This window comes from Ruditapes philippinarum, unplaced genomic scaffold, assembly GCF_026571515.1.
Source record: "Ruditapes philippinarum isolate M1 unplaced genomic scaffold, ASM2657151v2 ctg312_1_1_1_1, whole genome shotgun sequence".
In the NCBI taxonomy this organism is placed as follows: domain Eukaryota; kingdom Metazoa; phylum Mollusca; class Bivalvia; order Venerida; family Veneridae; genus Ruditapes; species Ruditapes philippinarum.
In genome coordinates this window covers 194,244-219,779 of record NW_026860715.1, presented here as the reverse complement: position 1 = coordinate 219,779, position 25,536 = coordinate 194,244, and the positions used below count along the sequence as shown (strand labels likewise).

Sequence of the window (25,536 nt, the reverse complement as noted above, 5' to 3'; positions counted from 1 at the left end):
ATTGAGCTTGGTTAAGTTTTTTGTACCACCTCACTTTATTTCAAAACCATTGGAGGTATTGCTTTGAAACTGACCATACTTGTTTACCATCACGACCTTCATCAACAGACAAGAGGACATAACTCTGTCAAGGTTTTTGACAGAATTATGCCCCTTTTTGACTTAGAAAATACATTGAATATGGGTAAAATCCACTATTGCCTTAACCCTTTGAGATATTGCTTTGAAACTTTTAATGCTATTTCACATCATTACCCCCATCTGTACGCAAGAGAAGGTAACTCTGTCAAGGATTTGTTTTAAAAATTAAGGCCTTTTATCGACTTAGAATCTTGGTTAAGTTTTTAGTACCAGTCCACTTTTTGACTGAACTGTTTGAGATATTAATTTGAAAGTTGGAATACTTGTTTGCAATCATGATTCCCAAACATGTCCAGGAGAAGGTAATTCTGTCAAAGATTTTATTTGAATTATGGCCCTTAACTGTCAATGTTTTGTATTATAGGCAAGCACTAAAAAACTTAAAAAATCTAAAAAAATTCATTCCTATCCACTTGTTCACTTTACCATTAATTATGTCATATAAACATTGCTGTAATATTCAAGGGTATCAAACAACTAGTTCACTTTAAAAATACAGAGATTCTTGTATTGCCTTTTACTGCAAAAACTTTTTTTATTGGCAAGCAATAAAAAAGTCGAGCGCGCTGTCTTACGGACAGCTCTTGTTACCTTTGACTTAGACTATGATTAAAAAGAATAGGTCCAAAGTTATTTACCAAAAAAATGACTATGGGTCATTATTTAACTTTTCATATTCATGCACTATTATATTTACAGAATGCAAAAAATTTATTTAGCTTTGTTGTTTGTTTTACATTGTACATGTATTGTTAAAGAAATGCTGTGTTAGATTTTTATATTTTCTTAACTTCTTATTTTTTCCGATGTGGAATGCAATTTATTAGCTAAACAATTATGTTATGCATTTGAGGATTTAATCTGTTTTGTTTATATATGTATGTTTATATTTTATTTCAGCATGTTACATTATAACTTAAACCCTTAATCTGCTGAATTTGTGTAATGGATTTGCCCTGCTTTGAATTTGGAACAGTCCATTTAAATTTTAAGGAATTTCATTTTCAAAATAAAAAAACCAACAACCAGAAACTGAGTTTCAAACAGTATTGGTTTATACAGAATTTCTTTTAGTTTGATTGTGTAGGAAGCTATAAGCTTATAGACACACTTTCGAATCCGTTCCTGGAACCAACCAGTACTGACCAATGAGTGTTAAGATTCTTGCTCAAGGAAAGAACGACTTGCCCCTGACAGGGTTTGAACCAATGCGGCTAGCAATCATTAGATTACAGCGTTAACCACTCGACAATGCCGTCACTTATAAGTATCTGAATAAGTATTTTCAGTGAATATTCAGACTAGCCAGGCTCTGTGTTGTTGGCAAGCTTATCATACCCAATTACGGCAGGTTAAAGGTTTAACTACTCTTTCTATTGCCATAGTTAGGCCATTGTAATATTAAATAAGGCTAAAAATAAATAAATGTTTATTTTCTCAGGCCCTGTTTCTTGTAAAGTTTGACCAGCAAGATTTGAAATTTTTTATCAAAAAAAAAAAAAGAATCGGAGAGTAAAACTGGACGCTTCAGTATATAGTTTACACAGAGCTCACTGAGAGGAGTTATGACAGCAAATTTCTAATTATAAAAACCAACTGCCTAATTGTTTGTTTTTAACCAGGTTTTCAATTTTGAAAATCCTGGTTATTAGATTGGGGTATGGCGGGCGGATGGGCGGATGGGCGGCTGGGCGGATGGGCGGATGGGCGGCTGGGCGGATGGGCGGATGGGCGGGCGGGCGTCAAACGAAATTGTGTCCGCTCTGTAACTCTTCAACCCTTTGAAGAATTTTGATGAAACTTCAGACAAATGTTTACCACATCAAGATGACGTGCAGAACGCATGTTCCGCATGGCTGGCTCCAAGGTCAAGGTCACAGTGACATTAACATTGAAAATCCTGTCCGCTCTGTAACTCTTCAACCCTTTGAAGAATTTTGATGAAACTTCAGACAAATGTTTACCACATCAAGATGACGTGCAGAACGCATGTTCCGCATGGCTGGTTCCAAGGTCAAGGTCACAGTGACATTAACATTGAAAATCCTGTTTACATGATTTCATTAACATTGAAAATCCTGTCCGCTCTGTAACTCTTCAACCCTTTGAAGAATTTTGATGAAACTTCAGACAAATGTTTACCACATCAAGATGACGTGCAGAACGCATGTTCCGCATGGCTGGCTCCAAGGTCAAGGTCACAGTGACATTAACATTGAAAATCCTGTCCGCTCTGTAACTCTTCAACCCTTTGAAGAATTTTGATGAAACTTCAGACAAATGTTTACCACATCAAGATGACGTGCAGAACGCATGTTCCGCATGGCTGGCTCCAAGGTCAAGGTCACAGTGACATTAACATTGAATATCCTGTTTACATGATTTCATTAACATTGAAAATCCTGTCCGCTCTGTAACTCTTCAACCCTTTGAAGAATTTTGATGAAACTTCAGACAAATGTTTACCACATCAAGATGACGTGCAGAACGCATGTTCCGCATGGCTGGCTCCAAGGTCAAGGTCACAGTGACATTAACATTGAAAATCCTGTTTACATGATTTTAACTTGATTTGGCAGTCAAAGGTCATATCATCTTTGGAGGTAATTTAAAAAAGATATGATATATTATTTCATGTCTACTTTGTAACTTGTTTTTCATTATACAGAATTATCAATATAATTATAGTGAACAAATTCTTCTGTGCTGAACTCGTCCTACATTTCTCAACGGATTTTGTTCAAACTTTCACAGAAGCTTTGTCATCAAGCACCCTGGCACATATTGTCGGGGTTTTGTGATTGGATAGTTTTTGACCTAATTATGGCCCTTTGTTTTTTTCCTTATACATAATATTATAGTGAACACTTCTTCAGTGGCAATTCCTCCTACATTATTCATGTTTTACATTGCACATAGTTACACTGTTTGTTGCTTGTATTTGTATTTCAAATACAACATATTTATCTACAATGGTGATAATTGAAAACCTGGTTTCATGGCATTGCCATGTTTCTTGTTTAAATGTGGTCTGAGAAACTTAAGATTAACATTTATTTGTTTTAGCCCCACTTTAAATATATATATCAGTCATACCTTTTTTCAGTATTTGGTAAACATTTTCACACTGCTTTAGAGAGAGGGAATGATTTTAGATAAATCTGTGCATGGTGTAACATAATTACCTTGTTAGCCCTTATTGTGAGTTTACCTGTTACAATTATGGGATGTGAATGGTTTCGATTTGACACTAGGTTATACCAAAGATCAGTAGGTACATGTATGTCATGATAGTTCCAGTAACTTCCTTGTTTTGTCATCAGTTTTGAAAGTGAAACCTGGTGGTTTGTAGCTTGACTATTTGAAGAAAAAATAGTCGGGCTAGGCTACTCACTGCTGTGAGGGTTTGTGTTTTACTTGATTAACCCTTACTCCACAAAAAATCTTAAATGGACTTGTCCATCTTTTAATCTGAACAAATCCATTCGTCAGTTTTAGGAGAAATTTCAAAATATGTACTGACTGAATAGCAAACAGTTCAGACGATGATAAGACTCCAGGGCTGATTTTGGTCTGCATTACTGCACTAGTGGCACAGGTTGAATGTGTTGCCACCAGCAGGTTAGAGTTAAGGTTTTGCATTCACCTTTTTGCCTTGTTAAAATCTGAGAGTATTGACTTAAAACCACGCACTGTCTTTCTTTGTATTTTTTTAAAATTTTAAATAAGTTTATTAATTAATCAGTTTTCCAAATTTTTCATGTCTACCTCTTGCTAGAAAAATCAGACAGATTTTTTGTTGTGGGTTAATTATATTCAATGAGGAGGTTAATCATATAAATAAATGCATTCAATATAACCATCTAAGATAATATAGCTTGATTTCTGAGACTCTGATTTCATTACCAGTCTTTTAGATGATGTACAATGTACAAATCTTAATAAAGTATATGTTCTGCTCTGTTCTGTTCTTTTAACTTTCTGGAAAGATTTTAACTAAGAACTGAGAGAAATTTGCAATGTCAACACATGATTCTTGTTATTGTTGTTGTTGTCATTTAATTTCATGTCTGTTTTGTCATACTTAATCTACAGAATTATTCTGTCAATTGTGTTATGGCTAGGTAAAGGGAGGTAACTCATTTGATCTTAATCTTCCTTTTACAATAAAGTGTTTGTAGTAGTTGTTTCCCTTTGATTATTCAATAGAATTGATTCATTTTACAATACATTTGTATATACTTTATAGTACTATAAATTAAATAGGTTTAAATTGTTTGGTCAGTTTTAATCAAACAATCTTCCAATTAAGCATTATATAGACAGTAATTGTTTCTTCGTTAAACTCGCGAACAAAGAAGGTGTAAAGTCGTCTTACAAATAAATATAATCGTTATATCACAAATAAGTTGTTTTGCAGAATATGTAATTGAGCAAGTATCTATGTCAGTGTATTGTTCAGTAGAAAAAGATCGCAATGATACGTGTGAAAGGTGTTTTTCAGTATGAATACGCAAATGTCAATCGTAACGTAACAGGATGGACCATTAAGAAAAGGCCACACAGGTTCAATATGCTCCTCTTTGCAAATTCGTGCACTTTTCCTATCAATATCAAATTAAAGAAATCTAGACAAAATGTTCAATAATTGTTCAACCTATTGAGAAAAAATGAATGAATGAAAATGGGGCAATTAGATTTATCCTCAGATGTATCGAAATTTATTTGATTTTTTTTTTTTTCCCATTCATTGAAAAACAAACATTCTTCAAATTGAAAATGAAAGAAGATACAAAAAAGTGTTTTTCAAAAGAGATGTTTTTGTTTCCATTTTCTTTCTTTTGAAAAATTGGGTAAATAAAAACAGAAACACTGCCGATCTAAATAATTAATATGAATATTAACTATTATATGCTAAGAAATTTCCCTTTCCTTTGTGTACTCAAAATCTTGATGTTTAAAGTTCTAGAGATAAGGGTAAAATTATGAAATGTATTTAATAAATTTTTTTATCTGGAGGTTAAAATCAAAGTACAAAATACATACATGTATTAAGAAAAACCTGAAACATATCAACAGACATTGAAGTATTTTGAACATAGAATAAGTAAGTCTACAATATTCATCAAGTTATTTGTTACATTACAACTCCAAATATGTATTGTCAATATAGGACATCACAAAATTAATGTACTTGACCTCTTAGGCTGCTGGAATTGTAATGTACTTAGCCTTTGCCACCAGTGTAGAGCCAGAGGCCAGCCTGTATATATCTTATAATGCAATCTTAGACGGCTCTATACTGTGCTGTAACAAACTTTCAAGTTCTCATCATAATATTCCTTAAAATAATCATGGACAGTTTAAATAATGAGATCTGCAGAAATTTCAGCTGTTTAAGCGTAAAATTTTCAATTTTCCTTCTTGAGTATGGCAAAAGATTTTGAGTATACAGAATATCAACAACTTCTTTTGTGTTGTTGAGAAGTTGTTATAACAGTTTTTTCAGTTTTACCGATTTTTTTTTTTCCGGAAAGAGACATGTTGATGCTTATTTTTGAGAGCGTGAAATCAAATTATATATTTCTTCTAACTAATATCCAGATTTGAGTTAAATTAAGTCCATGGAATATGTTCTCTTTTTTTTTTTCTTTCGCTGCAAAATGTTTTAACGGTTTCGCTGCAAATTTTTCATATTAAGGTATTCTGTATTGCACGTTAAATTTATTAGCGCTTTAAAATTTGACGAAATTAGTTATTCAACAAATTATATTGACTTTTCATTCTTTATAAAAGTCTGCAATAATTTGCAGTTAAGGCGGCGCTAGCATTTCTTCGGGAGAAATCATTTAAACGTTTAACGGCATTTTTTTTTATACTTTCTACTTTTTATCGCTTTTTCTCACTGCGCTGCATTTGCCTCAATTCATCTAATTTTCTTCTCCTTGTTTATTACATTTTTTACTTAAGCTAACGATTAAAAAGGTCATAAGTACATTGTACATGTCAAATTGCATATCTGGAATGCGAGAACACGGCATTTGACCTAGTTTAGATAATTGCGAGTTACCGCAATACATTGCATGACTCAATGTGTTAAAGGCATATTATTTCCGATATTCAAAATGGCCGCCTCTTGTTTGCTTTTTTTTACTTATATATCTATGTTTCTTAAAGATAGTAATTTCAAAAAGTTTCGCATTTAATATTGCATGTTCGAAATATCGAAAAGCGAAAATGATTTTGTTTAAACGCAGCAATTTTTGTTTACTTTCAGATAATGAGTAAAAAGCAATATGCTTTAAATTGCTTAATTTGCAGAAGACAATTTCGTTCTGGTGTACTAACAGAGCGGGCAAATATATTAAAGTTAATGTGTCTTTTTGAGATAGATTCTTCCTAATAACCATGCTTTTATTTTAAAACATATTTTCACATTTTGTTTTCTGTCTGTGGTTACTTTACGACCCAAGGATTAGATTTCGGAATTTGCCTTATCTAAGGTATGATTACCTAAGTTTATTCCGTGCGCAAGGCAGAGCGACCCTGTTTGATATGTCATTAAAAACTCATCAAATTTTTCAGTGATTACTTAATGATTTATAGAAAAATGAAAGTCATAAATGCAAGTGATTTGCATCACAGATCAAAACTTTCAGAGGGTTTAAGAAAGTACAGCTGTAGGAATCAGTTTTCACGATTCTGTTCACCCGATTTAATTTTTCGTAAAGCGTTAGCTCTACTGAATGCTAATGGAAACCATAAAAAAAAATTCATAAAAGATGATATGTACTTATTAAACTTAACGAGTGTTTCTTTTGTCCGAATTCATAGTACGCTGAAGTATACGAGTGTGCCAAATATGCAATGACAGTTTATTTATGCCGTTCAGGTTTACACAAAATGAAAAATCATTTAGTCAGTGTCTCTTTGACCTCGTTTAAATCAATACATTTGTAATTGTATAGGTAAACCAATCAAAACGCTCGTTACAAATAACGAGAAGGAAAGTCGGGTTGAAGATCAGCAAAGCCAAGGTGATACGAAATCTAACCTGATATGTTAAATATTTCGCATTGTATTTAACTTTTAAGTACACGCAGTCACGTGACTGAAGTCTGATTTCATAACGTAAAAAATAGGTGAACTTTTATTTTAAAACTGGAAATTGTAAATCCATGCGCATGGACGGGGGGACTATTTTACCTATTGTTTAGGCCATTATGATTTTTATTGCTTTTTGCTAAAAATAATAGCCAATGGAATCAATTCGATTATTTATATGAGCAGCACATAAAAGTGATTTATATTGTTACGGTGTTGCATCGTATCGATTTGTAAGTCGATAACCTTGTTTGCAAATTATAACCGTCGTATTGTATTGAAATGAATGTATTATGTCATATTTTCTCTACCACAGTTGATTTTCAGTTACGATTAACGCATTTTCACACGCTGCAAACAAAGCATGCATATTTTTTTATGTTTTGTTGTTGTTTGTTGTTTTTTGTTTGTTTTTTGTTGTTGTTTTTTCATTGTATTTCTAAAACTGGATTGATGCTAACTTCTTAGTTAATAATGACACTCAAATCAAGTTAAGAGAAGCCTGGGTAGTTTTGAATAAATCATGATATGTTTTGATTAATACATCCTTGAAATTACAGAGATGTTTGAAATATTTTAATTTTTGGGTTGTCTCCCTTTGATCTCATCCAGCAGAATCTGTGTATTGGATTTGCTCTGCTTTGAAATTTTGAACATTGCGTTTAATTTTTAAGGTACAATGTAGATTATATGAGCCGCGCCATGACAAAACCAACATAGTGGGTTATCGATCGGCAAGGATCCAGACCAGCCTGCGCATCCGCGCAGTTGATGCGCAGTTTGATCAGGATCCATGCTGTTTGCTTACCAAGTCTATTACAAGTAAAGAAACTGATTACAAACAGCATGGATGCTGATCAGACTGCGCTGATGCGCAGGATGGTCTGGATCCATGCTGGTCGCAAACGCATAACATTGGTTTTGTCGTGATGCGGCTCATATATATTTCTATACATTACATTAAATGCCAGCACAAGTATAAAGCCAGGTTAGTTTCAGTTACAGCATGGTAAAGGCTTTAAATGAAGTAAAACTTATTTTACAGAAATTTTTCAGAATATTATTATAGTTAAGAAAAGTTTTGTCTAGTATACTAATGAGTTAATTTACAGTATGCTAGACTATGGCATCTAGGTGCAGAAAATTTTTACATTGGATTGAAATATACAAGAATAGCACATACTTTGTAACAGAATTATGATACTGACCTGCTCAGGTTACGAATGGTTCTACCTATACAACCAGTGCAAACTTTGATAACCCATCTGATAATTGTTTACACTACTGGTTTCCTAGCAGTTTCCGTCCCCTAGCTGTTTTCCGGCCGTTTATCATTTTCGTCCAGTGCAGTCTATTTTTACCAGTAAGGCATCATCATTACTTCATCAATCAGAGAGACATTTGTTTTCTATGCTAAACAGCATTTAAAATAGTACAACGATTTATATGTTTTGAAGTTTTGCCTGTTATTTAAAGTTACATAAGAGAACTTGCGACTTTCAAAAATAAGCAACACCTGGGGAATTCTAGTTTGAATATCCATGCGCAATAACTAAGACCCCATTTTAGGTAAATCAATACTTTGGAAAATATTTTTGCAGACGACACGGAAAAGGTTGGGAAGTTCTGTTTGTCTGATAAAACCATCTTAATATTGCTTTATGGTACTGAATTATATTCAAAATAAAAAAGGTCCGGAAAACTGCCATGAATTTTGGAATAAAAGTGAAAAAAGGTGTTACATTTCAGGCCTATATTCAAATTATAAAGTAAAATGAAAGTGCAACATTAAACACATGGCAATGCTGGACAGGTACCTAACTTTGTCCTGTCAAAGTTTTGTACCCCTCCGTAGACTGATTTTTTTTTAATTGTTAAAAAGTGTGATTTGTGGCCGGAAACTGCTAGGAAACCAGTAGTCACTTTTCAGTTTGTATATTTTTGAAGAGTTTTACTTTTGAATTATTAATAGTTTTGTATATAATACATAGAAAGAAAGATGGACAATTGCATTTAAGATATTTAGAATTGTAAGGGTTAACATTCGTAAATTTAGTCATACCTTGTATAAAACAAACAAATTGTCATGCTGATAGTTAATTAATAATTTAAGGTACGTACCTCCTGATAACATTAATCTTTAAAAATCATCTTAAAAAAATAATATTTTGATTAAGAAACATTATTATTATATAATTATAATGTAGGTGAAACTAAAGTATGCATATTTTATATAAAATTTAACAAAATTTCCAACATACATGTAGTATGTTTATCGACAACCCTGTTTTTAAGAGTCATATTTTTTTATTATTTTTTTTCATTTTTGCCTTTTTAAGCCAAAAGCCTTAAAATTTGTAACCAGTTTGCTAAAAAAATGAAATTTACAAAAAAGATAAAATGTTTCTGGTTATATTTGTATTTGATTTATTTAGCCACTCTTCTTTGGACTTTTGCTGCTAGTACATTTTTATTTTATTTGCCAAAAAAAAATGAATAAATAAAGTTATATAACAAAAACAGAAGAAAAAAAAATGAAAAAAAAACAATGTTTGTTTATTTAAATTTATAGTCAAAATTATTTTATTTTAAGTGATTTTATTTTCACAATTTTCACAAAGATTTATTGTTTCTTATATTGATGATATGCAATTTGAAAAGAGGAGGGAAAAAAAGACTTAAAATTTTGACAAATACTTTATTTGTGGAGTTTGATAGGTGTAAAGTAGTTAATATCCCATCTCACACCTGTTTATTTTTCAAAAATGATAAATATTTATTTTTTTTCATACAAAAAGAGTCAACATCAAACAAAACAAGAAAGAATTACGAAAATAAAAAAGAAGAAAATCCCTGGATGCAATTTTCACAGGAGTTTTGCTAATAATGAGTTTTTGCCATTAATATATTCACCAAGTTTCATCTAAAACAGATTATTGGTTAAAACTTCACACTGCGTGAACTTTGCAAACTTTTTCTCCCTAAATAACATCTATTTGAAGATAAGTTATTTGAAAATCATATCCTTTTAAGGTTTCGATATTAACCAAAAGATGAGATGACCCTTAAGTGAGATAAATATAAATTAAATTATTCAAAAATTGAAGGATGTTCATTTTTCACCAATTAGTTTCTAATATATCTGACTTATATTGAAATACCTTTATGAAAAATTGATGGGCACAATTGACGTGTAATGTCACTCGTCTTTTCGATTTTTCAAAGAAGATAGTTTCCTCTGTCATTTAATAAAATGAATCATTTAAATGAATGCTAATATGTGTAAAAATCAAACAAATTCCATTCAGTAATAATCCATATGGTTTTCAAGAACATCAAACAAAATAACTCGGCCCGATCGCAGTAGTTATTTCTAATAGGTATCGGGGATTTTAGAAAGCGCGAGGATATTGAGACCGCAGGATTGTAAACAGCAGGCCCGTAAGAGGTGAAAACACAAAACATCATCACTTAATTGATGCAAACCAGTGCTATCTCTTTATTCGCCCGTACTTCAATACTGCCGTCCAACTGATTTTCATGTAAAAAACGAGATTTTTTAAGGGATTAAACACTATCCCCATAGACTTTGTATCTTTTTATGATGCAGAGTTTCTCCCTGTCTAATTTATCATAGTTAAAGGAGAGAGGATCAAGTTCGTGAATGTCGGCCATTTATCAAAAATGATAAACATGACAAATAGTATGAAATGTTTTATTGTTTTTTGATCAGTTCCGATATTAAACACTGTTGAACATAAATTTGTAATGCTTCCCACAATAAAAAATTAATGTAAGGACATTACATAGTTTACACACTTTATTTATTATTTTGAAATTTAACATTTGGTGCATGGAAGCTAGATATTGTTCAATTTCCTCTTTCATTGTGTTTCTAATATTTCTTGCGGCCAGATCTCTGTTTCGCATATTATTTCACGCTGATTCTTAGAATTGTCAAGACCTACAGCAGCAGACGGCATGACATTTACAGGAAGTAGAATTCCAGTCTGGTTTTCAATCAATCCATCATCAGATCAAGCACCCAGGTGACTTTGGATGGTATTTGAAAATGAAGAACAGAGACCCAGTCTTAGATAATACCCAGAATGCAACAGTTTTATGTCAGTGTGAGACTTCTATAACAATTGTCAAGATCAATCATTTATGACATTTATTTGATTGTTTAGCTAGGAATAAAACAATTCCATCAGTATTATGCAACTTTTTCTGAAATTAAATGAAAAAGCCATACTTTTTAGCTGAAATGAATTAAAAACATTAAAAATCAGGCAAGCTTAACATCATACGGGTAAAACTCATTTTCCTAGACAAAGGACTGGGACATGGTTTATCCAACATGCCTCATTAAGTCTAAGGACACCTTAGAGATAATTCTATTCATCATTGTAAACTTAGTTCCCGGAAAAAACAAGATTTACTGCTTGAATATTATTGTTGCATTGAAATTATCAGAAAGGAAAAGTTTTCTGTTAATGAAAGATTCACATGTAGTGAATACGATGTTATTTTGGCAAATGTGCTCGTTTTCCGTCACCTTTGTCAAGTAAGAAGCTTACGAAGTCGTACAAACCTTAATGTTGTTTTAATGTTCATACCTTAACAAGAGACATTATGATCCGCTAAAATTGATTGCCTTATTTCTAATGTTGGTCATCAATGTAATTGGCAGAACCAGAAATCCTGTATGTGTAATTAATTTTTATCGTTACGATTTCACCGCAACGATGATGATGATGAGTTATGCGACAATTGAATCAGACTAATCATGTAAGCATGGCTGATCTTTGACTGTAGAAAATAATAAAATCCTGTCATTAATTCCCTCTACGATTTGGCTTTTTCGCAGCTCCGTTGGGTTGAATACGTGTTTTTCTGTTTGTGAAATGACCTCTAGAATCCTGCTGTCGAAGACGAATGCAATCCTGCCACAGGCTCATTTGTAAGCAGACAATTGATGTTCTCAGCTTTCGATCGCATTCCGTTCCTTTACGCTTATTTATCGTCCCGCAGTTACGGAAAAAGTGGAGGGTTACCAAAGTTAGCTGACCCAATATAATGCAATTGGTTTGATCAAAATTTGCAGATTATTTATACAGAGTATTCATCAAATTGATTACACCGAGTCTTAGACAGAGCTTACAAAATTTAATTTTACCATGACTTTGACAGATATGCATGCTGCAAGTACGTTCTATTCTTATGCTTCATTCTAGCAGAAACATAACGAAAATTAATGAATTTGTACAATGTTTGCAAAGCACTTTATAATGTAGATGTGGTTTTCATCCATTACGTAAGATCTGTCAGATTTCCAGATGACTGCTTGGACAACCGGCCGTACAACAGGAAAACATTTGGGCAAATGGAGAAATAGACATTTTTTATGGTAAAGATGCATTTTGGGTAATTTGTTACAACTCCAAACTCAGTCAGAGATCATGTGAAGTGGAAATAAAAAACGGTTTTGCGTTACATTATATAGATGAAGCTTATGATGTGATTTGTGACTTGAATAGTCAGCTGAGAGGCAAAGGCTGTATGCTTCACTACCCACAATTCATTAAAATGGCTTCTTGCAAATTAAAATTCTGTGAAATCAGAGGCCACAGCTTTGGCTGTTTGCTGGTTGTGGTTATTTTTCAATGGCAACGTTTTACTCTTGCACCATTGCTGATGATTGTACGTTGAAAGTGATACCTCGCAGATGGGTTCTTCCCTCCTCTTTAGTAAAACAAAGAATGATTACTCGTGTAAACTTTGACACCATATGGCTTCATTTTTTTCGCTCTTTAGTGAGATGTAAACTTTTAATGCTCTTTAAAAGTGTTTTTAATATCACTTTACAGCTGATTATCTACATATCTTTTTTTATACTTTTCTAAAGAAAATCATGTTTTAATTGTGCTTTTTTTTTATAATCAGAGGGAAAAATTGTATTGTTTTCAGTCAGTATGTTATTCGTGGAAAAGTTGGCTTCTGGATTGAGACTTTGTTGATTTCTTTTCTTTGTAATACATTTTTAAAGCATAGAATTCCATGAGGATGAATTATACATTTTTCATTATATTAATGGTAGTGAATTAAAAGGTATCATGATTACACTAATTGTCAATAATCCTAATATTATTTCATGTATATGGAATGACAATACTTACACATGAAAAGGATATAAGTGGTCTGTTATTGTTTGGATACCCTCTTATATTACAGCTTATATTTCATACAGCTCAGCAGCAGAATTTGATGATGCTTGCTTTAATTGAACATCAATACTTAATCTAACTCGAGTGTCAACTTTGGTCACTTGCCGTCATCTATTTCCCAAATCAAATTTTCTACCGCTAGACACCCTATTTCCTACGTTTTCCACGTGAAAGCATCCATATTTTACACAATATGAAATGTGTGATTAGGTTTGGAGTTGGGGCGGAAGATTTGGTTGACATCAAACTGTCGGCTTCGTCGTGCAATGACAATACGATGATATTTTCTCCCCGCAAGACATTTTTTCTCGGAGCTCTTCTATCATAACCATGATTGCCAATCATTTTTTATTGCCAACATATTTTTTTTATTCTTTTAGAAAACCCTCAAATATTGTCTTTCCTTGTTTTTGGCATTTTGAATTATTTTTTAATCTTCAATTAATTTCCTGGTTATGTTAGAAAATTACAGAAATTGGTAAAATTGCGGTTTATTTGATGAAAAGATGAATAGAAATATTTTTCAGATTTGAAGAAGCTATGATTAATTAGTCTACATAGGAATCTGAATTCTAAAGAGTACTGCAAAAAGTATAAGGTTTTAAGACTGTATTGCCGTATCACAATGTTTTGTGATTGTGATTTTTAATTTTTCTTGACAGATTTATATAATTGTTGATTTAAAATATGAATTTATTGGTATTCATGAAATACATGTACGACCATTTTATTCCAAAGACTTGTCTATGATGTAAATATATTTAATTCATTCAACAGAATACAATTTATGTTCTGGATTGTGCAAAGTAAAATGGACATATGGAACACATAATCTGTTAGTGCATACTTAAGTTACATTAGAGAAAGAGGCTAGATTTCAATATATGCCATTCGGTATGGGCAAAAAGCATTTTGATTTTGAAGAAAAACATCACTTTGCTAAGTTTACACCTCGTAATGCTCTCTTCGCAGATTTGTATGCTTTTTTCATGAATGACAGAAATTATTTTCACACGTTTTTGCTTCTAGCGGAAGTTATCTCGTCAGAAAGAGATGATCGCAGCGACACCTAGTGGACACGATTGTAGTGCTCTCACACAATGTTATTTCCGCTAATCATTCCACATAATTTCAAATGTTATTTGCTATCTTAACACTTTATTTTGCAATGCTTAATTTAAGAGAAAAATTGTTTAAATGAGCGAATTCGGACAGAAAATGACTATCAAATCTGATTAGATTTTTTTGCAAATTTTATTACTCTTTGAAGTTATAAACGGCATTAGATACTGTCATTTATGAATCTATATGTATAAGCTGTCACAGAAGGTTTCATTTTATTTGTCGGCCCATTTACTCAACGTCACCCAAGAAGTTCAGATTTAAGTATTAAAACAGCATGTGCTGTTTAAATTACCCCTAATGCGTTAGAATTTATTCAATTTCACTAAAGAGATCTTAGCAAGTTTTCCTTTAGAAAATTTGTTATTGAATGGAATATTAGAATCATGGGGTGACCGTTGTAAATCAAGTTTGCCTTTGATGGTTTTGTTGCATATATTGGTATATGGCTGAATGCAATTAAACCTTACCTACCTCTTTTCTGTATTTAGATAGCACTTTCTTGTACTTTCTCCTCAATTGGGTTCATCTATGTCGTCTGCTTCTTGCTGAGTTTATTTCTATGTGATGAAAACTGTTCCACTGTAATAATACTTTTTACTCTTTTCAACTTAAAAATAATTGTAAAAATATGATTGGGTGTACCTGTATAATTCAGTCCCAGCATGTAACACTCTAAAATGCAATATTCGTTAAAGGATGATGTTTTATAAAAGTTTGCATGAAGCGAGATGAAGATAATCCGTAGGGTTGATGATGAAAAGTATGAGTTTCAATCAGTAGTTAAGTTGATTGTATGAATTCTGGTAGATTAATTTACTTGATTACTTCATTTTATTATTTTTTTACACTTACTTATTGTATTTTGGTATTAAGTTAATCCTGACATTAATTAGGTCCTGTAGCATATTTCAAAATGAAAAACCATTTATAGAAAGATTTTTTTTCTAGTTTTTTCTTTTATGTATAATCAAAACATTCTAAAATTTTTGTCAATATAATGCTTAAAAGTTTGAGTAACACACACACACACAAACAAAAAAAACATTATAAAAAAAACAACAAATTTTTATTAATATCATTAATATTACTGTTATTGTCATGTCATCATCATCACCATTATTATTATTATTATTATTATTATTATTATTATTATTATTATTATTATTATTATTATTATTATTATTATTATTATTATTATTATTATTATTATTATTAGTTGTAGTGATAATATTATTATAATTAACATTATTATTGTCATCAACATTTGTTGTTACTAAGTTATTATAAAAGTTAATTGTTTTATTGAAGCAGGATTTCTGTAGTAAAGATTTTAGGAAGTAATGAATTAAACTATGTTTTGTTTATTTTCAGAAATCTGCAGATATATTAGCAAAGATTCCAGTTATAATGCTGTCAATTTCCTACAAGGGTGTCAAATTTATAGATGCTAAATCAAAGGTAAATTTATATGTTGAGTTTTAAACATTGTAACTCTAAGTTATTACAATTATGAATATGAACTGAAAGTATATACTAATTGAAGGTAAAATAATGTAAAGAATTCTAATTTTAATAATAAATATGTAAATGAACAATGTCGGGTTAATACAGCATTAAATCAAAGGTAAGTAATGTCAATATCTTAGCTATTGTTGTTTGCATGTTCTATGTTAGGTTCTTAAATGCACAACCAATAGTGTTTTATAGATTTTACATCAAATGTAAATATAGGTAATTAAATGTTACAAAGTTAGGATAAAAGATTTAAAATCATAGTTATTACTATTTACATAACCATCCCAGATAAAAGACAAAGTAATTAATATTCTGAAATATAGTATTTACTTAAAGTGCATGTTCCATGTCAAAAAATCAAAGGCGTTTTATTTATATAATACTGACATAATGAAATTGCTTGACATAGTGTATGTCAAGGACTCAAGGTCATAGATTCTAAATCTTAGGTATAGTAAATGTCAAGGTAATGTCAAGGTATAAGATTTTAAATCAAAGATACTAGAAGATTTATTGATTTATTTATTGTCAAGCTTATAGATTTAATGTAGAAGATTTATTGATTTTTTATTGACAAGCTAATAGATTTATTGAGCAAATATTGAAATGTACATGGGCCTGAAATATGTGTACAGGCATTGACATGGTCAAGAAATGTAACATTAATATATGTTGGTTTTATTTGTATTTTCAGAAAGTGATATGTGACCACGAGATAGGGAACATTTTCTGTGCGTGTCAGGACACAGACAATCTTAATTTCTTCGCTTATATCACACGTGATATAGAGACGGGCCAACATTACTGTCATGTGTTCAGTGTAAAAAGCTCCGTAAGTTAGATTTTTGTTAAACTATTCCAAATATTAATTTTCTGTGAACACCCCTTTTGCAGTGCAAGGAATAGCAGGTGAAATTTACATAAATCCAATGTTTTAAAATTTAAAATTGAAATGCACAATTTCTAGTTTTACAAAAAGAAAGGGTGTAGATAGGAAAGTTAAGTCAGCGAATTTAAACAATTAATTTGCTATTTTTGATTTTTTTTTAGGGTTTAGTAATTTCTGACAGAATGCATTCATGTAAAAAGATAAAAATTGTGGCCATTTGCATGACACGTAAATTTATTACATTACCTTCTATTTAGTTTAAATTCATCTAATATATTTTATATTATAAAGTTTTGAAACTCAACATTTACAGTTAATCAGGTATTTCAATATTATCTCCCCTTGACTATTACAATTTTCACTATTTTCTTTTGACTTAAGATAACAAGAAAGTTGCCATCTTTCCTTTTCAGTAATTTTCTAATTTTTCCAATTACAATTATCTGTTTGATTTGTGGGAGATATTTGAAGCTGGCCCACAATGGGTTCTTATGAATTCAGTTAGTAAGGTGCAAACTTTTTTTTTGTTAATAATGATATCATCTTTAAGCGCAAAGAATGAATTTAAGTCCCTCTTAACTTTGCCTTTTTTCCCCCTTAGGCAAAACAACTTGTCTCAATAGAGAAAATACAAAATGCTATAATTTGTCAGTGATTATCATAAATTTAGGGGGTAAATCTATAATGATAGGGCATTGATGGCTCGAGTATCGTAAAAGCCTCGAGGGTCGGACAACTGTTTCATTAGAGATAATACTGTCTGTAGGGAACTGATTTTTAGAGATACATTTTTGAGTATGGTGAGTTGAAAGAAAGGGGGTGTTTGCCTCTTTTTGTGACTGTATAATTCACTGTTTCTGCCTCCCTCAACCACAGATGTTGAGCTTTTCCAAGTTTTTTGTTAGCTTTTTCTTTTCGAGGAGTTTTACAACTCAATTATATGTCAGATATATAAAACCTCTCATGATCTTATTCGTAGATTATAATAATATCCATTATTTCAATGAATGTAAAAATACTATAATTTTTGTACAAATTCCAAGTTTGCTCATTTTAATATCTACACAAGAATGTCTAAATCAACTATTACTCTGAAATGAACTTGTCCATCTTTCAGTCTGGACAAAACAATTCTTCATCTTTAAGGAAAATTTCAAAATAAGTACTGTCTTAATAGTGATCAATATACAGCCCACAATCAGATGGCACAGCTGTGCTGGCTTGTCTTGGTTGCATGGGTAGATCATGCCGCTGACAGCAGGCTCTGTTATGAAGAAAACCTTGACATGTTAAAACGTTCTGAATATAATTATATTGTTTCATGTAAAAAATTTTTTTTTTAATGTACATTTTGTTGAAGGGAACCATATTGTGTTTCTTTAATTTTTTGTCTCCAATTAATGTACCATGTATTTAAAGGTTGATCTTTTATTTATTTATTTTTTTTTTTTTTGTATAATGGACCCAATGAATAAAAAAGATTGTTAAGAGACGCGTATAGAGTTTCCATAAATAAATTGAGTCCAGAAATAATTCTTTGTTTTTGTATGAGAACTTTTTTATGACATGAAATTATAAGTGTATGTTAGCACTGATGAAGATTAGTGTTATTGTTGTTGTTGTTATTGTTGTTGTTATTATTGTTGTTGTTGTTATTGAGTCAATCCTAGCAGTCTGACCAGACTTGCTACAAATTTTAAAATTATCAAGTAACAGTTCCATTTATTCACAGATTGACTTATATTTAGCAAGTTGTTTTGTTAAATGGTATTTTGGGTGGTCATTCGAGTCCTTCTTGGCAAGAATTTTACATGGATTTAGAATTAATTAGCATTACTTGCAGAGTATGCATTTTTTGAGTGGACATCTGTTTATAGATGACCACAGATAGCTGGGTCAGTATTAGACAACTGGACAGTTGGTTATCTGCTAAATGGTGATGGTATGCCACGATACTGTCACTAGTTTTCATGTTGAATTTTAAACCTGTCATAGAAAATATGTCAAAATTGTTTGAAAAGTAAATAAACAAGAACGATTTTTACATGTGTAAAGAAGTGGTAATTTGTTCATTAATTCATTGTTGTTAATTCATTTAATTATAAAACGTTGTCATAGATGCAAATTTCTTGTTAGCAAAATGTAATTTCGTGAAATTAAAAACTTAAAATTAATTTAAATTTAAATTAAATTTAAATTTTTGAAATTAAAAAGACTGATCTACCTCTAAGTCAAGGTTACAGAATGGTTAAGTAGTTTAGTTGGCATGGTTGGATATTCTTATACTTCAATATAAAGTGATGAGTGACAAGTTTAGTGTGGTCAGTTGGTTGGCTAGTTGCTAGGACAGGAAGTGTGGTCAAGATTCAATCACAATAATATACTAACATATCTCTGCGGTCATCTTGTAGTGTAGATGTAAAGAAAATATTATTTTTGATGACCGTGTCCACTTGAGATGTCACCGTGGCTCGTGTCATATCTTATCTATAGAGAATATCATGTATGATAGATGGCTATCTAATGCGGGCCTTGTCTCTTGTGTGTTAACATTATTATTTTTGTATGATATAAAATTAAAATTCATGACGAGATATATGATGGGCTCTTACAAATTCTTAGTTGGTTTGATAAGACGGTTCTGTTCTTAACCCTTCAACTGATGGCAGCAACTGACTGTACAAATGCAACCAGTGTAGACTGTAGTCTGGCTGCATGGCGGAGTGGTTAACGCGTTGCACTATCATAGTAATCTAAGGATTACTGATCGTTTTGGTTCAAACCCTGTCAGTGGCAAGCGGTGGGTTCCTTGAGCAAGAAGCTACATAATCCTTGCTTAGTATCAGTTGGTTCCAGGAACTAATTTGAGAAGGTTTTAATAAGCTAATAGCTTCCAACACATTTAAACTGAAATCAATTTGTATAAACTAAGTCTGTATCCATGGTGTTTGATCATCATCTGCACTGTTTGCTATTCAGTCAGTACATATTTTTAAAAATTTCACCTAAAAATGATGAATGGATTTGCCAAGACTGAAAGATGGACAAGTCTATTTAAGATATTTTAGTGTGGTTAGAGTTAATTGTAACTTTTTCAGAAGAATTTATATCAGTGTATGATAATTTGTCAAATATTTCACTATTATTTGAATATACTTTAAAAGTCACTCAATATATATTGTCAAATTTTACCAAGATTTGCAAATTTCCACAAAAAAACAGTGATTTTCTTCATATGACAAACTGTTAACATAGATGCACATATAGAAATGGGTTTTTTTTGTGTTTTGTTTTTTGTTACATGTGAAATTAAAGAAAAAGGTATTAAGATTAACAAAGAAATTTTTGAATATATTTATACTTGTGAAATAAGCTTAATATAAAGTGTTATCATGTCAGTTTATGTCAGTTTTTATGTCAGATTTTATGTCTATTAATTTCATTTTAACATGAGTTACAGCCTATATATGCTACTGTTAACAGGTGTAGAACATTTTTCGGGGATAATTTTTTAAAGATTACGTCAAGAGAAGAGAATCGCTGTCACGGTGATAGACTAGATTTGTGACAGCTGCTTTGTTAAACTACTCACTGTTAGAAACGATGCCTACTTGGTGGTCCTGTCTATTTAAGTAATCATCGTTTTGTCACCATGGTTTTTTTTCTCTATTTACTAAAAACTTAATATGTTGTTTAAAGCTATTTCTTCACACATTTGAGATGTTATTTTTCCTCACTGTCTTAAAGTGATAATATTTTGTTCTAAGCTATGGCAATGAAAAGCTGGCTATTAGAATCAAAGGTTGGTTGTTGATAATTTTGATAATATTATAAAGGATTTAAAATAGACCCTTTTGCCTGAGCCAGAGAATTGGTATGATCTCAAGTTATGGTGTCACAGTAGAGAAAAAAACTTGTATATTGACAAATAGATAGTACTATTAAGAAAACTGTGCAAGTTGGCAACAGGGATTATTCAGGTGCTCTTTCTACAAATTAGCTGGACCACTTCAGTACATGAAATAATTCAATGACAGTGATGAGATTCATACTCATTGCAATGTTTGGCAAGTGGTTTTGATAAAGTGACCATTACCACTATGCCACAGTGAGCATTATCAGGTTAAGAACTATAGAGATACATTGTACTTTTTAAATTGTACCAAGATAAAACTAAAAACAGAAATTGGTAACAGAAAGTCGATTATTGCCCATAATAAGACTGTCAACTTAAAGGGTCATTTTAGTTATCAAAAAAAAAACCACACCCATTTCAAAAATGTTGCAGTTTATAATGAAAATCACTTGGGGTCTGTCTCCAAATTGTAATCTTAATTGATATTTGTAATGCATTGTGGTGTCAGATATTGAAACCTTGTACAAATAGAACGTAAGATGTGTGTTTTGAAACCGTCAAGAATATACGATGTTGGTGGTAGGATTGTCAGTGATGTCCCACGTTTCTAAGATTGACAAATATTTGGTCAGCCTTATTAGCCGATGATAATCCATTTATATACGAGTAATTTCCATCTTATAATAGAAACCAGTATCAGATGCAAACAGTTTTTGTCCAGGTTTTGTAAACTGTCAGTCAACGTTAGTGTGTTAAAATGATTTTTGTTAAATTCGATAGTGTGATAACTTCACACATTGTCATCATTGCTTACAGGGAGAAGGGGTTTTGATTAAATTTCAGTTTTACTTTAATGATGAATGTACTCTCTCTTTTGATTTTTGTATATATACAAATGTGTACAGAAAAATGTTAATCTTTACATCTTGCTAGAATGGAAAGTGTTAAGCCTTTGCCACCCTTTAAAGAGCCAGGGCCCAGTCTATACATTGTTTGCAGTCCAACATGGCTCTATACCCTTATTCTTGATATCCCCAAAATTGTCAATGGACAGTTCCAAAAATGGAATCTTTGGACAAGTCCATGTAAGAAATTCAGCAACATATACGTTATAAGTAAAAGTTGCATGGAATGTTTTTAAATGACACAAAAAAAGAAAAATTTCTTTTTTTTTTCTTTTTTTTTAAAACAATGGCTAGAAGATAATTATACATACATTAGATGGAATCAAAATTAAAAGATGTGTCATTGTGTCAATACACTATTGCAATTAACAGTGTACTTTGAGGGTGATCAGGCAAGAATGTGGAAATGATAAGTAATCATATATTCAGTAATTTTAATAATAAACTATTAATGTTTATGAGAAATAAGAATCTTATTGATAAATCTCCAGAAATCTCACTCTGTAAATTGACTCAGGAATAATAATAATTTGAGGCAAGACAATGAAAAGGTAATTAGCACCCTTATATAGGATAAAATACAGTTTTAAAGCAAATTCCTGCTTAATGAACTATTTATATTGGAAGATGCTTATTGGCTAGATTTTTGTTAAAGCGGTAAGAGGATGTGCACATTTTCTTCTGAAAGGAAGCGTCAGTATTGTGGAAATTGATGGAATAAGCATAAAAACAGTGATCAAATCATGTTTAATTAGCTCTTCAACAAGAAAACCATTAAAGTGAATTGTGCACAGTCATGTTTCACAAGCAAGCTGCTGATTGGTTAGCCTTTTCAATCATGTGATTTTCTGACTGACCGCACCTCTTTTAGAGGCTTACTCGGGATAATGGAGCATGATGGGTAATATTCCTTCATTTGGATGATTTTGGTTTTCATTGCTGTCCATATTAATTTGACCTTTGTTGACCTCTGTCTTGTGCAGATAAGGTCAAGTCATTTGGTACCATATTAATTTGTGTGATGACTGGTCCCTGGCTTCAGGCTCCTATACATATTTTGGAATTAATCAAGAAAAAATGCTTGTAATTGGATTGGTTTATGCAGATTTTTAGAAAACTAAGAAGTAATTTAAGTGTGCTGCCATTGAAACAGTCGCACATTTACAAAATTAAAAAGAGAATTAAATTAATATCCTGTTATATACCAGTTAAATCATTAACCATGTTTTGTAAAATTAATTCATTTAAATTGTAATTAAAAAAAGTGAGGAAAACACACATACAAGTTACCAGGTCTGGTTGAATAATTTTTGTTTACTTTGCGTCTCGAGCAATGTCATTACGATACTCTTTATCAGGCATTTGTTATAAATTTTCTTAAATTTCTAGTATTAAAGCTCGAGTGAAAACGTAAAAAATTATTAAAGTTGTTGAATTCCTTTGAGTGTAAGTCGATTATCATGGGAGCCAGATTTTAGTTTTTATTCATGATACAATGATACAATTTCGAAAATGTTCAAGTTTGTAACTTTTACAAAATTTCAACAAAGATTTTTCCCGTCAGTCATTTTTTTTGACTGTGTGACTTACGACCCTACTCAAATGAGCTTTTATTTCATGTCCGCAATTATTAGTGTGGTCAGTGCGGTTTTTCTCATGATTTTTAAGACACAGACTTTCATGGTTATTTGTAGTGACATTTGACACCTTAACACATAACTTTATTTCACCAATGACATTTATTAAGATTATTTACAACCTTTAGCTCCCCCCCCCCCCCTTAGATTTACTGTTTGAAGCTCCCCATACTTTTTAATATGGTTTATATGTGGAATGCTTCTGGGTTTTTTTTTGTGATAAATTACGACTGGTCTGTTTATGTTTCAGTTTTTTTTACAACATAATTCATATTATTTTTTAGATATGACAAAATAAATGTTTGCTACAACTATATTTTAGAGGACACCTGTTCTCTAGCTGGCAGAGTATACTAGACTTTGATATGTTTCAGACCTTTTGTTTTGATAGTTACTGCCATTCATGGTGAGAATTCATGAGCTTTTCTTTACTAAAAGTACATTAAAAAAATTTTGACTGAAAAATATATTTTAGGCTGAAAATAATTTTTAAAGGATAGAACAATTATAATTATTTTAAGGGCAAAAGTTTGATGTAATTTTCTGTTAACATTTGGGAGGGGAAAAATAAGGAATTGTTAAGAGAGTATGTCTTATTTAAAGTGACATTATGTAACTTAGTGCTATCTGACCAAGATTTATAATACTCTGTTGCCTGCATAGATATACCACTTTGTTATTGAGATCTCTAAAACTCACAATGATTTTTTCTGATGTCAAACTTGGATCTAAAACCCATAATACAAATTTTGCACAGGCAAGTTTACATAATGCGACTTTTAAAATGCTTACAAAAATATTATCTTAATATAATGCAATAATCTAAGTCAGTCATTCAAAAAGAATAATAAATTATTCAGAACAAACAACTTCTTTTTAAATAAAATGAACTACTTTTTTTTTTCTGAAAATTAATTTCATTTCTGAAGGATCAAACTGGATTAGTTCCAAGAGGTCACAATTACACTCTAAACAAATTGATGTATTTTTAATACAAAAGAGAAATACGCAAAAAATATTGACTCATGCACTAAGATCAGCTTCAATTGATTCATTAAGTTCGAGGCAATCTGTTCAAATTGGTATAATTTCTTTCGATGACATTTTTCATTTTCATTAACATCTCAGTACTCCATATCTGTAATGGAAACAGAGGATTTTTGCTCAGTTTCTGCAGATTTCATTGAGACGGGCTTTCTCGGGCAGTTTTCAACCTATCATTCAGATGTCAAATGTCAATGTCTTGTAACACTAAGCGTATTCTTAAGTAATTGACCTATCAGAGAAGACTATCCAATCGCCTAATCATACCACTGGGATTATCTTTTTCAGCTTTGTTACTAACATCGTCCCCTGATCAATTATTCCTACAAATTACATCTTTTTTCTTTCTTTAATCTATCATTAAAGTCATAAAAGCGAAAGTAGAGTGACTGAGCCGTAAAATTCTTGCCATCATCAACAGTCTGTTTCACTGTGTTTCTAAAGTTAATAACTGCTTACTGTTGCCATGTACTAATTGACAGGGGAACGATGCCCATTGCAAAATATCACCTTGAAATACAATCCTTCTATTTTCTTTCAAAAATTTTAATGTTCCTGCTGTTTTTATGATCATTAGTATGAAGCCTGACATAATCAAAAGTTGCATTGTGGGATTGCGGCTATATTTTCGACCAATCACAGCTCACCCTGACAGATGCTGCATCATGAGTGGTTTTCAGAATGTTTAATTCAGCAGTAAATTCAACTAATGAAAAGAAGTCCGTGTAACATTGCTTGTTAGTGAAATCTCTTTTGAGAAAATTGCTATATTTAGAATGTTTTCCAGCAACGGCTAATGAATAACGATTCTTTTAAATTGATTTTTTTTCCTTAATTTTACAATTTTTGTAATTTACATCTCTTTTAAATGTATCATCAATGAAATAATGTTTATTAAGATCAATTAATTTGTCCATTTTATCAAAACTTAAGGCCTATCGTAGAAATACAAGTTTTGCATATTTTAAGACGACTGTATTTACTTTGTTCGAATGTTGAGCTTTCGTTGAGGTGTATGAGTGATGGGACAATTTGTGACGAGCTCCGACGCTGTATCAAGGTAAGATGACACTAAAGTCATCTTGGTCTCATG

The 25,536-nt window shown here is 31.4% G+C and overlaps 1 protein-coding gene across 5 annotated transcripts in view; it reads left to right on the top strand.

The window, feature by feature from the left end:
- Nucleotides 1–25,536, top strand: part of LOC132713155 (ankyrin repeat and sterile alpha motif domain-containing protein 1B-like) — a 90,422-nt gene that overhangs the window by 32,287 nt on the left and 32,599 nt on the right. For all 5 annotated transcript variants that reach the window (XM_060695640.1, XM_060695641.1, XM_060695639.1 and 2 more), the window contains 2 exons: nucleotides 15,969–16,055; nucleotides 16,807–16,944. In XM_060695640.1, coding sequence (XP_060551623.1) covers nucleotides 15,969–16,055; nucleotides 16,807–16,944 — 225 coding nt within the window. The remainder of the gene's footprint in view (nucleotides 1–15,968; nucleotides 16,056–16,806; nucleotides 16,945–25,536) is intronic.